Here is a 15638-nt window from a genome sequence, read left to right on the forward strand (position 1 = left end):
GGGTGCTTGGTTCTTAATAATTCACAAAAACCACCCTGATTCCACCATCTTTAATTGGGCATTTGGCTATTAATAATTCACAAAAAACCCCACCCTGGTTTCACCAGGATTAATTGGCAATTTGGCTATTTATTTCCCAAAACCCATCCTGATTCCACCAGGATTAATTGGCAATTTGGCTATTTGTTTCCAAAAACCCCACCCTGATTCCACCAGGATTAATTGGGAGTTTGGCTGTTTATTTCCCAAAACCCACCCTGCTTTCGTGCCCCAGCCAGAGGAAGGAAGAGGTGCTTTGTTTGCTGCTCCCTGCTTGGTTTTCCATGAATTCCTGAATTTCCCAGCCCGTCCAAGCTGGGGTTGCAGCTTTAATGCCCCCCTGCTGTAAGGGGAACCTTTTACGATGGAGGATCCAGTTTGCCCAGTGGAATAAATAAATCACCCCTTGCTTTTGGCACCTTTATTTGAGCCAGTAAATCCCATTTTATCTCCCATCAGTTGCAGGTCCTGCCTCCAGCCCAGCATTCCTGCTTTTCCCTGGAATTCTGGGCACCCTTTGGAGCCTCCTGCTCCTGTCCCTGTCCTTTAGGGAGTGGTGTGGAGAAAATATTCCTTTTTCCCAGCAGGCAGCAAGCAGGAGAGCAGGGAATGTGCTTGATGTCTCCAGTTCTGCTCAATTCGCTGTTCATGACTTGAGGAACCTCCAGAAAATCTTCTCTTTTCCCCCACCAGGGTGCAAAAATGCAAATTCATTGTTGCTTTTTTGTGGGTCCATGGGATTCCCTTCGGAGTGGTTGGTTCAGGAGGATGTTTTTGGGAATGCAGGAGGTGTTTGCTCCACGGCTGGAGGGTTCAGGTCCTCCAGCTTGGGAGAGCAGAACTCCTTAAAATTCCCGAGTCTGCAGCCTGAGAGGAATGATTTCTGGTTTAGGGATCCACTGGAGGTTCTGTACATAATTTAAATGTTGTTAATGAGTGAGTGTTCCTGGTGAGGAACAGCTTCCCCCCTTTCTGTTTGCGTTTTCTGATGGATGCAGTAAGCCAAGGAGCTCTCAGTAATGAAATAAATGTTAATTTTCATCACAAAGCTTGGTGCTGGAATGGGCCCTCCTAAGGAACCTGGCCCAGGTTTAATTACAAATAAATAATGAAATCATCACCTTCTCTTCTGAGTTGTCTCAACTCAGGTTTTCCCATCCCCGTGTAGCAATTCCAGTGAGAAACCACATTTTTTGCTCAGGTAGTGAAAGGAAAAACCATCAATTTTGGATTAATCATTTCTGTCCTTGCATCTTCTTTTAAATCAATGAAATATTTCATTTTCTGGTCATTAGAAATGCTGAGTATTGACTCTTTGGGACATTTGAGCTTGTTACCATCACTTGTGTTAATACACAAAAATGACATCTTTAAGCAGCCGGGCCAAGTCATGTGAAATATTTAACTTGGTGTCCTATAAAACACAAGTAATTACTGAAAATGAGTTCATGTTTCCTAGGAAAATATCTTTTCAAAGCAGGATTTGCCCAAACGTTTTCTACTTAAAATGATCAGGCAATGGGGGAATCTTTCTGGAAAAGAAAACTGCTTTTAACCCAGAGCTAATTCTGCTCAAAATATTTATTTTGAAGTGTAAATGTGCATTGCAAAAATGCCTTTAATGGGATTTTTTAATTTGTGCAGAATCAGAATAACTGCTTGTCCAGGAGAAGGTTGAACTCTGGTTTTGCATTTCAGTTGCTCCTCAGGCAGTATGTTAAGCTGTTGTGAAATCCGTATAAAAAGAGAAATTCAGGAATTCCTGCAGTGCTTTTATCAGCTGCTGCTGAATTCCTGAGGATCTGAGTTGTCCCAGCGAGCGGAAAAAATCGAGGCAAAGAATTTGCTCTATATTTCAAGGAAAATCACTTTGATTTGGGTTCCAGGCTGATTTTTCTTTAGATAAAAAATGTCTGAACTGAGCTGTGCCAGAGCTGCCTCTCAATGAGGCTCAGCTGTGCTGATTCCAGGAGAAATCCCAAACTTTTCCAGCTGCCGGGGCTGTTCCCATTCACCTCCAACTTTGGCTCTGCTGATGTGCTGCTCTGGAGCCCCTTTTCCTCTCAGCAGCAGTGCCCTGACCCTCTTGAGCTATATTATATCATTCCATTTTGACACCTTTTATCAAACTTTAATGAAATGACCCAGGCAAACAAATTGTCATTAAACTTTCCATCACTTTGTCCCTTGGTATCGTCTTTTATAAATTGGACAGCAAATGTTGTATTGATCTTCTCGTTCTTGCAGCTGAACTTGAAATGACCCAGACTGCTTGTTGTTTATGGCCTGGAGTTGCTTTTCCTTGACATTTCCATCCCCGGCATGACATCTCTTTTGTTTTTCTTTCTTTCTTGTGGAGATGAATGAACAAGACATTCGATACCGAGACATCCTCGGCCACGGCAACGGAGGCACCGTCTACAAGTGAGTGGGGCTTTCGCCTCAGATCTGTCCCAAAATTCAAATTTCACAGTGTTTTTTGTCCTTTACGTTTTGGGGTGCAGGCAGGCCCTCGCTGCTCTGCAGGAGAAAAATCTCAGTGTAAACTCTTAGACCGTTCTGGGGCGTTTAATTCTGGCTTTAACGCGGCTTTGAGTCTTTTCTGGGAGCCAGTTGAGGGTTCCCAGGTGGGATTTGGGATGTCCTCCAGGATCTGGGATTGCTGCTGGCTCACCGGGGGATGACAGCAGTGGGATGGGGTGGCACCAGTGCCCTGCCCTTCAGAATCCCTCACCCCCTTTTGCTGCTCTCCCTCCCTCCCTCCCAGCCTGATCAGCTCCCCCAAATTTTGGTGCAGAAGCTCCAGCCCTGCAGCCAGGGTTAATTTTAATGCTGTAAAAATTAAAATAGCACAGATAAGACCTTCCTGTTGAGAAAACTCCTGCTTGTGCATCGTGCAAAGTTTAAACTACAGAGTGTAATATCTGGGACTTAATAGTCTGCAGTGGGGTATGAAAAATATTCCTGTGGGAATTAAGAAATCCATACTTTGTCAGAAAGCCCTGAGGGAGTAATAAAGGTTTCCTCCAGAGAGCTGTTTACCATATACAGTAACCCAGCATCCCATTAGGGTTTTGTTTATACCTTAGACATTTTAACTTTGATATTAACATTTTTCCCCCCTACTAAAATGTTTTGAAAGCCACGGTGCATTTAGTTTGGTTTCTAATTGGCTGCCAGCCTTGCAAAACTCCTCCTGGCAGAAGGTTGGGTGGAAATGGACTTGCAGAGGCTCCCAGAGGAAATGCAGCCTTGGGATGGACTCTTAAATTGGCCCTGGGGGGCTGGAAGGTGCTTCAGAAATCTTTACTTGGAGAAGAATGTTGCTATGATTTGAGAAAATGGTGTTATTTTCTGATTTTATGGGAGATGTGAGAGAATGTTGAGCTTTCTGGGATCCCCTGCCTGGAGTGGGGACTGGCGATTCCCTGCGCGCTGGAGAGGGACAGTCTCACCTGCAGAGGCAGGAGCCCCTCCTGTGTCAGGGAAGTGTTTCTGTGGCTCGTGGTCCTTTTCATCCCGTTGTTATTTGAAGTCAGCAGCTGCAGGGACTTTGGGGTTTCTCCAGGACAGGAGTCGCTCCAGCCTTTCCCAGGGAATGAGCGCTGGTTTGTGTGTGGATATTTTACAGGTCATCATGGAATCCTCCAGTGGTTTGGGCTGGAAGGGAGCTCAGTTGGTCTCATCCCACCCCTGCCATGGCAGGGACACCTCCCAGTGTCCCAGGCTGCTCCAAACCCTGTCCAGCCTGGCCTGGGACACTCCAAGGATCCAGGGGCAGCCCCAGCTGCTCTGGGAATTCCAGCCCAGCCAGGAATTCCTTCCCAAGATCCATCTAAATCTCCGCTTTCCCACTCTGAAGCCATTCCCTGTGCCCTGTCCCTCCATCCCTTGTCCCCAGTCCCTCTCCAGCTCTTCTGGAGCCCCTTTAATCCCTAGCAGGGCTCTGAAGATTCCCTGGATCCTTCCCTTCTCCAGGGGAACATTCCCAGCTCTCCCAGCCTGGCTCCAGAGCAGGGGGGCTCCAGCCCTGTGGCAAAACCCCCTCAATCCCCCCTTCCCAAGAAGTTCCCAATTCCCCCTCTCCGGCAGAGCATCCAGGCCCCAGCAGGGAGCAGGGAATTCAAGCTGGAATCCTCCCAGCTCGCTGCCCTGCCCAGCCCTGGAGAGCAGCCCAGAGATATTTTATTCCAGTGAATCAATGGGCGTTTGTCAGGTGCAATGAATTGCAGAGGTTGGGCAGTTTCCCTCTCCGGCGTGGGGCTCTTGGCTCAGGGAGGAGAGGATCGATCTGCAGCTCCACAACCAGCCTGTCTACGCCCTTCCTTTTATCTTTTTGTTATCCTTACCTTGTATTTTTTTATTTTTTTTTTCGTTCCCCCTCTCTTCCCTGAGCTCTTTATCCCGGCTCATATCCATGATGGCAGTGAAATATTCCCGGTGTTCGCGACGGCGCCTCGCAGGAGGCCGAGCAAAAATCTCCCAGCCTCTCTTTTTTTTCCATGGAAGAACTCTTTTATTGGAATAGTTTATTGAGATTGAGGTATTGATCAGCCCTCCTGCTCCCCCCCGGCTGGAGGCGGGCTGGTTCTCTTTGGAAGCCTGTGTTTAGTTAGAAAACACAGGATTTTTTTTAGTTGGAAAATGGATTTCATTTATTTGGGTTCTTTACAGCTGCGAGTGGTTTATGGCTTGGAGAAGAGGTATCTTAGCTTTATTTTTATGACAGTATAATTATACTTTAGAAATACACTTGATTACTGTGTGGAGCAAAATTGTTCCACTATATTGGCTCGGCCAATATTGCTATACAAACAACTTTTCAGTCAATTGAGCCTGGTGAAAAATCAATACTTTATAGCCATATTTCTAGGGAGAACTTGCTGAATCTAAATGTTTTTCCTGTTCTGAAAAGAAGGGATTTTATGGTTCTTTGACATCTTGTTCTGCCCCTACCTTTTGATCCGCTGTTCGCTTAATTAAGGAACGATAAAAATTCTCGTGTTAGGTATGGCAAAACCAGTTAATTAGCTTTGCTTTTTGCTTGCTTGCATGTTCAGAAATATGTGAGAAAACAGAAAACAAGCCCAAACTGTCTATTGAAGATTGCAGCAGAAAGCAGGAATCCTTCCAGTGCTCCTCAGCAGGCAGAGTGTGCCCTGTTTTGGGTAAAGATTGTCAAAAAAAGGGTAAAATCTGCTGCAGCAAAGCTCCTGAGGGTGCTGCTCTCCTGACTGCCAGGTGCTGTAGGTACTTGTGTCACCTGCTCTGATTTCCACTGCCCACGGAGTATTTAAGTCCAGTTTGATGCATTTTTTGAAACTCAGCTGCCCATGTGGCAGGACATCTCTGGATTTGCTTAAATTGCTTTATTTGGGAACAGATCATTCCGTGGTCAGCCCAAAGGGCATTTAAAGGATCTGCTTTGTGCTGCCTCTTTGGGCTCCGCTGGTGCCTGCAGAGACTTCTCTGAGGAGATCTTTCCTTAGGTGAAGGATTTCCTTTGGAATGTCTGGATGTGCCAGCCAGTCCCAGGAGCAGCTTCATTGGATTATTTAGACCTCAAATTCCCAATTTTGTATATTTTGAACCTAAATGTTGCAAAGTAGAAGTGTTTATCTCTGGCAAGTAATTCCTCTGTCAGGTCTACCTCTCACAATGTGTCTAAAGCATCACTATTTCCTCTATACAGGAGCAAAAGGGGGGGGTTATCCTTATTTTATTCTTATTTTGTGACTTTTAGTTTTTGTTTTTCAGGGAGAAAGGAGAAATGAGATGTCCTGAACTCTGTTTAGGGCAGGGCACAGCCTCCTGGGATTTATTTTACAGGGAGGTTTTGTAGCTCCGTGGGTTCTGTTGGAGTCTCCAGCAGCAGGAGCATAAAGGAAAAATAACCATAAAGCCCCAGTGATGCCCTCATTAATTTGGGAGTTACCAGGATCTGGGAGAGAGGGAAGGAATGGGAACATCAGTTCCCATCTTAGCAAAATGCTGTGAGAGCAGAAGGCTTCACTTGGAAGTTGAGTAATTGGGAGAGAAGTGGCTGTGGCTGATGTCCCACGCTGAAAAATTGGATAGCCTGGAAAGCAGGGAGAAATGAGGGAGTTTAATTTGTCTGAGCAATTTCCTGAGCAATTCTGCAGTGTGGTGGAACGTTCCAGCATCTGCCCTTCCCCTCACTCCCTGTCTCAGCCAGCCTTGGGGTGCCCCATCAGCACACGAAATGGAAAGTGTGGGAGACAGCTGGGACTGCTCCACAGCCTGGAACCCACCCCGGGACAAAGCTGGGGATCTCTGGCACTGCTGGGGCAGCTCTGGCAGCCCTGGAGCAGGTGATGCTTTTATATTTTATTTCTATTTATATTTTCTATTTCTCAGGTTCTGTGCTGCTTTAGTGTGTGGGTCTGGGCTTCATATTTGGGATGGTGAGCACAGAGCAGGGACACAAAACAATTCCTGCTCCAGCTGGGCACCAAGGACAAATGATCCAAAGCTCAGCCCAGGAGCACAAACAGTGTGGGCTGGAGAGAGGAAAACAAGCAGGGTGGGAGTGCCTGGGCTAAAGCTGGAATTGACAGCTTCACTGGTGGTGACTCCCAGTAAAGTTCTCCCAACCTTTTCTCCACAGTTCTTGTCCCAGCCTCCCTCAGGGAGGGATCACAGGCAGGTTCAGTGACTTGTTTGGCATCAAAACACATCTTTGACCCTTGGAAGTCTTCAGATTGCGTCTCCCTTAATTCCTGTGGAGGCATTTCCCTTGCTCTCCTTTCCTGTGCATTCATTTTCTGTTTCTCTCCTTGGATTTATTTTTAGTCCTGCTGGAGGGGTTGGAGCAGCCCTACCTGGCTGAGCTGGAAGTGCCCCCCTGGATTTTGTCTGGTTCCAGGGGGGTTTAGAGACTGACCAGTGCCTGCTGGTCACTGGCTGCCTGTGACTTGCCCCCCCCTAAAAAATCTGTTCTGCACAAAAGTGCATAAAATGAAGATAAAGTACCTCCTTGGAGCCTGACAAAACCATTCCTCTGCAGAATGGGAGCTGCAGTGAAAGTAAATAAATGAATGGACAGCAATCACAGCCTAGTTGATGAAACTGTTCAATTAAAGCACAGGCATTTACATGGTGTAATTTCCCTAAATTGCCAATGAGCCCCTTTAGACACAACCAGTGTTCAAATTGATTTCAGCATTGATTTTGGCTGAAGCTGATAAATTTCTGCTTGTTAGTTAAAGTAATTTTGCAGAAGACTTTGTAGTGCAGTATTGAAGTGTTCATTTAGCTGATGGTTAAAAGAGGAGTTATTTACAGAGGGTTCTACTGTTGGGCTGAGATGGGACAATTCCCCGGTCATCTTTTTACTTTTAATTTTTAAGCTTCAGTATCCAATCAATACGTTATTGAAACTGATTAAAATGTATCCAGCCAGCTGCCTATGGCTGTTTAATTAGAAACTGGATGATTCTTAAATTAAAGTTGTTTTGTTTGTGGTGGATGTCCATAGCTGGGAAGATGGAGCGAGTGGGAAATGGGAGTTTGTGCCTGTTAGCAGTGAGTGAGCTGGGGTGAGAGCCCAGGGCCTGCCCACCCTCCCAGGGAGCAGTTCCTAATTCCCAAGATCCCAATATCCATCCCTGCCCTCTGGCACTGGGAGCCATTCCCTGGGTCCTGTCCCTCCATCCCTTGTCCCCAGTCCCTCTCCAGCTCTCCTGGAGCCCCTTCAGGCCCTGCCAGGGCTCTGAGGATTCCCTGGATCCTTCCCTTCTCCAAGTGAGCACCCCTCATGTTGGCATCTTCATTCCTGCCACCAGAGAAGGGGATGGAGTTTTGGCTCACACTCTGTTGCTTCATATTTTCCTAAAGTTGTGATGGGTTCACTCCAGGCTTTCTGCCGCGTGGGATAGCCCACATCAGTCAGAGCTCAGGGCTGCTCTGCTGCCTCCTGTCCTTGCACCAGATTAAATCCTGCAGGTGACCCCATCCCTGTGCCTGGAGCTGCTCTGGGTGCAGATTAAACCCAGATGAAATCCTGCAGGTGACCCCATCCCTGTGTCTGGAGCTGCTCTGGGTGCAGATAAAACCCAGATGAAATCCTGCAGGTGAACCCATCCCTGTGCCTGGAGCTGCTCTGGGTGCTCCTGTGGCACTGGGTGGCCTGGTGTGGGTGACCTGGTGGCACTGGGTGGCCTGGTGTGGGTGCTGGTGGCACTGGCTGGCCTGGTGTGGGTGCTGGTGGCACTGAGTGGCCTGGTGTGGGTGCTGGTGGCACTGGGTGGCCTGATGTGGGTGACCTGGTGGCACTGGGTGGCCTGGTGTGGGTGACCTGGTGGCACTGGGTGGCCTGGTGTGGGTGCTGGTGGCACTGGGTGGCCTGGTGTGGGTGACCTGGTGGCACTGGGTGGCCTGGTGTGGGTGCTGGTGGCACTGGGTGGCCTGGTGTGGGTGCTGGTGGCACCCTGCTCTGCTGGAGCTCGGTCTCCATTGCAGGTCTCTCTCAGGAGTGGGTTCTGCCCTGCTGTGGGATGGGCACAGATCCCATTTCTGGAGGCTGACCCCGAATGTTTGGCTGCAGGAGGGAGGGAGGAGTCCTTGAGTGGTCGCAGATGGGAGGAGGAGCAGTCACAGCCCAGAGCTGAGGAATTCTCACTGCCTGTGCTTGGATTTCAGCATGAGCCGGGTTAAGGGCGACTTTGCTGCTCAACATCTCCTCTCTGCAGCCTCTGCTGCCGGCTGTGCCCTTGTTCCCAAGTTTGAACATTCAGGCACCACTATTTGCTGTTTGTTTGCCACTTCCCCAGCAAATCATTTTGCAATCAGCGCCGGAGCATCTGCGGTGGCATTTCAGAGGAGGGGAGGTTGTGCTGTGAACCAGCACAGCCCCATAAAAGCTCCTTTTTCCAACTGCTGTGCACTTTGGCTCCCCTGATTTAACAGCCACAGAGTCAGGCTAATGTGTTTGCTATTGCAGGAGGCAGCAACTGGCAAAGTGGTTATTTCCTAGGAGCAATTTGAATTTCTTTCTTTAGATGGCCGTGGGAGTACGTGACGCTGCTGTCACTGCCCTGCCGCAGCCTGACCACCAGCACCGCGGGCAGGGGCAGCACCAGCCAGAAAAAAAGGGGGAAAAAGGAAAAAAATGAGCAAATGTTGGGTGGTTTGCTGCGTGGGGCTGGTGGCTGGGGTGAGTTCCTTCTGCCTGGCTCTGGCACAGCTTTGTGCTCCTGGTTGTTTCTCGTGGATGTCCAGTTGGGCTCCTCCTGTGCCCTCACTCCTGGAGGTGCTGCTTGCTGCAGACACAGCTTTTCCTGGCCACTGCTGAGCTCAGATGAGAAGCTTCAAGCTTTTATTTCTGTTTGGAAGGCCTCTGCCATGGCCTCAGAGAGCTCTGGGGTGTGGAGAGCTTCCTCTGCTGCTCCTCGGTGCTGAGAGGAAACCCTGGGGAATGGGACAAGATTTCCCAGCCTTTTGAGGGAAATGATGCCTTGCTGCTGTTAACAAACGGGGGTGATGATTCCATCCCGAGGTGTGAAGGAAGGGAGGTGGAGAGAGGAACCAAAACACCCACTTGTGGTTTTGCTCTGTGGGCTGGGAGCTCAGGTGGCGGGAAAGGAGGAGCTGCAGCACTGGGACACGCCGTGGCACAGGCAGGGATCTCCATCCTGGGGAGGAATTTCTCCCCGACATCCCATCCCTGTGGCAGTGGGAAGCCATTCCCTGTGTCCTGTCCCTCCATCCCTCGTGGCACCAGCCTGAGGTGTCCCTGGGCTGGAGCATCCCTGGCCCTTCATCATTTTGTCATATTTGCTGATGTTGGTGATATTTCTGACTGACTCATTGGCATAGCAGACAGGTCACGGCTTTTCCTTGAATCCTTCAGGCTTGCCAAGGAATATCTTATTGATTAGAAATTGTTTCCCTGGTTATTGTGGGGGAAAAATCAAGGGATTTATGCTGGTGGCCAGAGGAGGCAGATCCTGTGCTGCTCCAGGCTCCTTCAGTTCCGTCCTTATGACAAAATAAATGTAACGAATTTTGGCTTCTAGGTACAGATTACATTTATTTTGAGATTTAACACAAGACTAAACTCAGTTTCTAGTGAGAAGTTGCTGTGTTTGATGGGAAAAGCTTGGGGGGTCTTTTCAAACTCAGCCCCTGCTCGTGATGTGACCGTTGTTGTGTCACTCAACACGTGGGCAAGGGGTTTGCAATTAAAAAAATTAGGGAAAAAATTAGGAAGAACTGGTGTTTTCTTTGAGGTTGCCTGCAGGTTGCAACCTGTAGTTGGTTCTTTGCTTGCCCTGGAAGGAATTATCCCACAAGCACAGCATCCTGCAGCTCCCTCTGGGCTTTAGGGAAAATTCCTCACAGGGAAGAGAGAAAATTGTTGGATTGAGCAAATTGAAAGAGAGAGAAGTGTTTTGTTTGCCATCTAAGCTATTTATTAGGAATTTATTAGCTGTTAATATTAAGAATCTGCAGTGTTTTCTCTCAAGTTGGGTTTGTTTTCCTTCTGTGTTGAGTAGAAATTCATCATATTCAGCGTACAAAGTTTTTAGCATGAAATATTAGGATGGGCAGTGGTTTATTCCATGAGGAGCCCAGGGCACTGACATTTCTCCTTGGTTTCCTGAACCTCAGGAAGAACAAATCAGGTAATGTGGATTTCATTTCAAAAGTTCCCCTTTTTTCCTTAGAACACAAACCAGCTGCTTCTGATGCTCCCAGTCGTTCATTTGCTTTGCTGTGCAGCCACAGTTCCTGTCTGGGCTTGGGGGGAGATGCTGAGGAGCAGGCAGATCCCCCAGAGCCCCATTCCACTTTTCCCTGGTATTGATTTTGATTTTCTGGGACGCCAGGGATGCGCTCTCTGCAGTCCATCACGAGTTTGGCTTGGCTGGAGGGCTTTGTTCGAGCACAGCGCTCGCTCCCACACCACCTCTCTTATTTATTCCCCAAAATAACCCAGATTTTGGCCACACCGCCCCCGAGGGACGAGAGTGGGGGAGACAAAGCTCTGCTGAAGGACTTGGCTCGCGTGGGGCCCTTCAGGGCTTCAGCTCTCTGGGGATGGGGTTTTTATAGGCCAGGGTTGTGAAATATCTGACAAAACTGTGCCAGCCTTGCCTAGGAGCTGTTGGGACGGGTGCAGGGGCTGGGAACGGTGAGTTCTGGAATGGTGGGAATGTGGGGGGATGGATGTTTCTGTTCCCCACTGGGGATTTTCCAGGCAGGCAGCGTTGGAGTCTCTGTCCTTGCCTTGGACAGTCACGGCAAGCTCTGCGTTACTGGGAGAGCTTCCCACCAGGAGATGATCCCTGGCAATGCAGGAATTGTCCCTGCCCGTGGAAAGGGTGGAATGGGATGGGATTTAAGGTCCCTTCCCACCCAAACTATTCCAGGATTCTGTGCTTGGAGAGGGAGATCCCCCAAAGCCCAGCTTGGTGTTGAGCATCCCCTGCTCCTCCCTGCAGGGCGCTGCTCAAACCCATCCCTGGATTTGGGGTTTTCTAGGAGTGGAGCAGCTGGTTTTAGCTGTGTTTTAGGAATTTTCTTCCATCCTGGAAGATTTTAAGTGCATTCCCTGAAATGTGTCTGGTTGCTGAAGGAGCCTTTGGGGTTGTGCTGCTTTTCTCTGCCTGGTCCTGCAGTGATGGGTTTGGCTGCTTCACTTCTGGAGGTGGCACCAGAACCTGGGAGATGAGACTTTGAGTGGGAATTTTGGTTTAATCCCCTCATAGACATCCATGGATCGACTAAAAGTCTGGTTTTCCCCGTGCCGTGCTCATTGTCCTGCAGGATTTTTGTGGTTCATCCCTCAGAACCTGCACAAAGGTATTAAATTCAGGATTTTGCCGTGCTGCCTGCAACCAAAATGATCAATTCCACCTTCCCGAGCCACAGAACATCCCAGAAAACCCCTTTTTCCTCAGAAGGGGTAATTACTGCAGCAGCTCCAGCCTAATTTGAAGCGTTGGCTGTTAATTAAAGCACCACAGAGGTGTAGGGTTATCTTTTGGTGTAACCAAAGCTCCCATTCCAGCTCCATTAATCACTTTACAGTTATTGTGCTGGGGAAGGGCAGGACAGCTGAGATGCTGGATCGCCTGGAGTAAACAAATTCCTGCCCTCCTGGCATGGCCCAGGCCCCAGCCCGGGGCTCCCTGCTCTTTGTGATCCAGCTCCCAGCCATAATTAAATGTCCAGTGGGTGCTGTCAGCGCCCTGGAACCCGACCCGGGTACCTGCCCTCTGCTGGAACCCGAGCCCAGGCTTCCACGGATGAACTGGCGTGCATCATCATTAAATCATCAGCTCCTCGCTCCCAAACCGCAGATCTCTCCCATGGAAAAAGGATCAGCTTTCCTCAGCAGCTGATTAAGCTGTCCAGTGGGGTCCCAATTAACCCAGCAGACATGGAGCATCCCTGCCCAGCCCCTTCATCCCTCATTCCCACTCATCCTGAGCCCAGGGTGTTTTCCCACTGTTGGATTCATGGATTCAGCTCCTGTTCTGTTAAAGTTCCCAGGGATAATCTCATTTTTTACACTGATTTTTTTTTCCCCTCTGCCTTGCTAAATCCTTTTTTTCCTCCCCTGAAATTTGGGAAATCATCTTAAGTCCAGGATGTTTTCCCACTGTTGGTTCATCCCAGAGCTCGTGGATTCATGGATTTGTGGATTCATGGATTCAGCTCTATCAGAGTTCCCATGAATAATCTCATTTTCTACACTGATTTTTTCCCCTCTGCCTTGCTAAACTCTGTTTTTTCCCCCCTAAAATCTGGTGCCACTCCATTGCATGAATGTTCACCCAGGAGTTACTAAGTTAAGGTGAAGCTTTTAGGAATTTCCAAGCCATTACCAGAAATTAGGGGAGCACTCAGGGTTATAAATGAGATTAAATGACATTTTTGCCCTGTCTGAGGGTGATCTTACACGCAAAAAAACCCAATTATTAAAGCTTCTCTTCTTCAGCAATAATTGCTGGAGGTACAGAGAGGTAAAATATTAGAATTCTTTAAAGTTGGTGCCACGTCTCTGCCAGTGCTGCCATAAATCAGAGTGAGGCAGTAAAACCAGTGAAGAGGAAAACCTTTAATGGTTTTGTTTTTATGCAAAATTACATTGGATTTTGAGGAGTTTGTTGTTTGTTTTTTTTTTTAACTTCCTTTCTTTTCTCACGTTTTCATGGTTAGAAATATTCAAGTCGTTGTTAAATAGCCAATTATGGGTGTTTCTCTTCAAAAATTAGGACAAGCTGCTGTTGAAACACCCTGGAAAATTATTTTGGGTGCATGGGAACAGCCACAATAATTATTTCTGTCTTTGTATGCACGCTGTGATCATCAAATAAACGCAGGAATCGAATTTTGCTGAGATTTTCTGTGAGTCCTTCACTTGAGAAAAGGAATTGGCCATAATCTGCTTTAATTCAATTTATTTGGTGAAGCTGCTTGTCTCTGAAAATACCCATGGGACTGAGATAATCCTGATTTTCCATGAAAATTCTCAAGAATGGTGATCATCTCAATTAATTCCATTGAAAGGAAATGGGAAAATGGATAAATTCGAGGTTGGACTCCAGGATTTAAGGTTGGACTTAATTTTGTAACTCTTTTCCAACCTAAATGATTCTGTTAAATTCCATTTATGGTTTATTTTCCTGCCGTATCAAAGCCTTCAGTGTGTGTATTTTATATCACAAACCCTGACAAATGCTTCCCTTGTAAACATATTTTTGATCCCTGGTTTTCCTGTAGAAATGCCGGATAAAATTGAATTTACAGAAAATCCATGAGGTAAAAATTCATTTTCCTGTGCAATGAGTGTATTTATAGTGCACGTCCTCACAGAGGCAATTCTAGATAATCTCAAATCACTGAATTTTTCCTCACCCAGGGCTTACCATGTCCGGAGTGGAAAAATCCTGGCCGTGAAGGTAAGAAATTGCAGATTTTTTTTTCCCCCTAGTTTTTCCTGCCCTTGCTTTCCTTCCCTTCCCTCTGATTTTTTGGCTCTCAATTTGATTTATTGCAATAATTAATTTATTTACAGGAAATGTATTTATTTACTGTAAATTTAGTCATTCCCTATGAGCTCAGATTCCCAAAATTGAGGATTTTCCCCCAGGGAATTGCCTGACAATCCCACATTTTGACACCTCCGTGGATGTTTCCAAGGGCAGTTGGGCTCCTTGATTAAACCTGGAATTTGTAGAATTCTGTGGTCAGGAAAAATCCCAATTTTCTCTGGAATTCCCTTAAAACTGGGATAAAATAACAGCAACAGCGGGGAAGATCTTGGATACAATTTATGAATTAAATTATGCTTGTAAATGCCATTATTAAATATGGTATTAATGAAATCATTAATTATATATTATATTAATTATTGTATTAATTATTATATTAATTATTATTAGTTCATCTGCACAAAAATAAGCCCAAAAATATAATTTTAGGGCTTTTTTTAATGATAAAATCCAGATTTAATGGCACAAGATAACCACAAACCTGTTGAGTAAAACACTTCCAGCTGGTAAATAATCAACCCGGTGCTAATAATCCATAACAAAATCCCTCAGTGATGCACCACATTCCTTACTCTACATAACCTCCAGAGGACCTAATACCTTTTTCCAAGTAACTTTTTTTCCTATTTAAAGAGGGAAATCCCAGTGAAAACCATGACTCTGCACTGCTTTTTGCCATTCTCCCACTGCTTTTAGCTGGAATTTCAGTGCAGCATTTAATTATCATTATTACCTTTATTATTTATCCTCACTGCCCACAACACCCCAAGTTTCCTTTGAGCTGTGCGTGCTGTAAGAGACAAAGAAATCTTAATTAAATTAAAGCAGAGTATCTGCATTTGACCTGTGGTTTTTGCTCTGCTTCCATAACAATAATCCATAACAGAATAATGCTAATAATCCATAACATAATAATGCTGATAATCCATAACAGAATAATGCTGATAATCCATAATGTAATCCCTCAGTGATGCACCACATTCCTTACTCTACATAACCTTAACCTCCAGAGGACTTAATCCCTTTTTCCAAGTAACTTTTTTTCCTATTTAAAGAGGGAAATCCCAGTGAAAACCATGAGTCTGCCCTGCTTTTAGCTGGAATTTCAGTTATTATCATTATTACCTTTATTATTTATCCTCACTGCCCACAACACCCCAAGTTTCCTTTGAGCTGTGCGTGCTGTAAGAGACAACGAAGTCTTAATTAAATTAAAGCAGAATATCTGCATTTGACCTGTGGTTTTTGCTCTGCTTCCCTTTAGTGGAGGCAGCAAATGGAGGGAGGCACCCGTGACAGCCCGTGATGAATTGCTGTGTTTATTCTGGATATTTTAATGGCCTCTCCCTAATTCAAATTGAGCAGGGAGTAAATTATAATTCAGTCACTCAGCTGCTGGGCTTCACCTGACAGCTCAGCCTGCTGTGCTGGGGGAGCACAGGCTCAGGTGGATTCCTGGCTCCAAACTTCACCCTGCCCATGAGCGGGGCTCCAAAATCGCAGAATTTTGGGCAGAAATTCTTGAGGAAGATGCAGCTTGCTCAGGAGGATCAGAGGACTTGCACGGCATTTGTA

General features: G+C 46.7%; 1 protein-coding gene across 1 annotated transcript in view; it reads left to right on the forward strand.

The window, feature by feature from the left end:
* The window catches only part of MAP2K5 (mitogen-activated protein kinase kinase 5), a 121329-nt gene that overhangs the window by 25650 nt on the left and 80041 nt on the right, over positions 1 to 15638 (forward strand). The window contains exons 8-9 of the mRNA XM_038146766.1: positions 2399 to 2463; positions 13931 to 13970. Coding sequence (XP_038002694.1) covers positions 2399 to 2463; positions 13931 to 13970 — 105 coding nt within the window. The remainder of the gene's footprint in view (positions 1 to 2398; positions 2464 to 13930; positions 13971 to 15638) is intronic.

This window comes from Motacilla alba, chromosome 10 (assembly GCF_015832195.1).
Source record: "Motacilla alba alba isolate MOTALB_02 chromosome 10, Motacilla_alba_V1.0_pri, whole genome shotgun sequence".
NCBI lineage: Eukaryota > Metazoa > Chordata > Aves > Passeriformes > Motacillidae > Motacilla > Motacilla alba.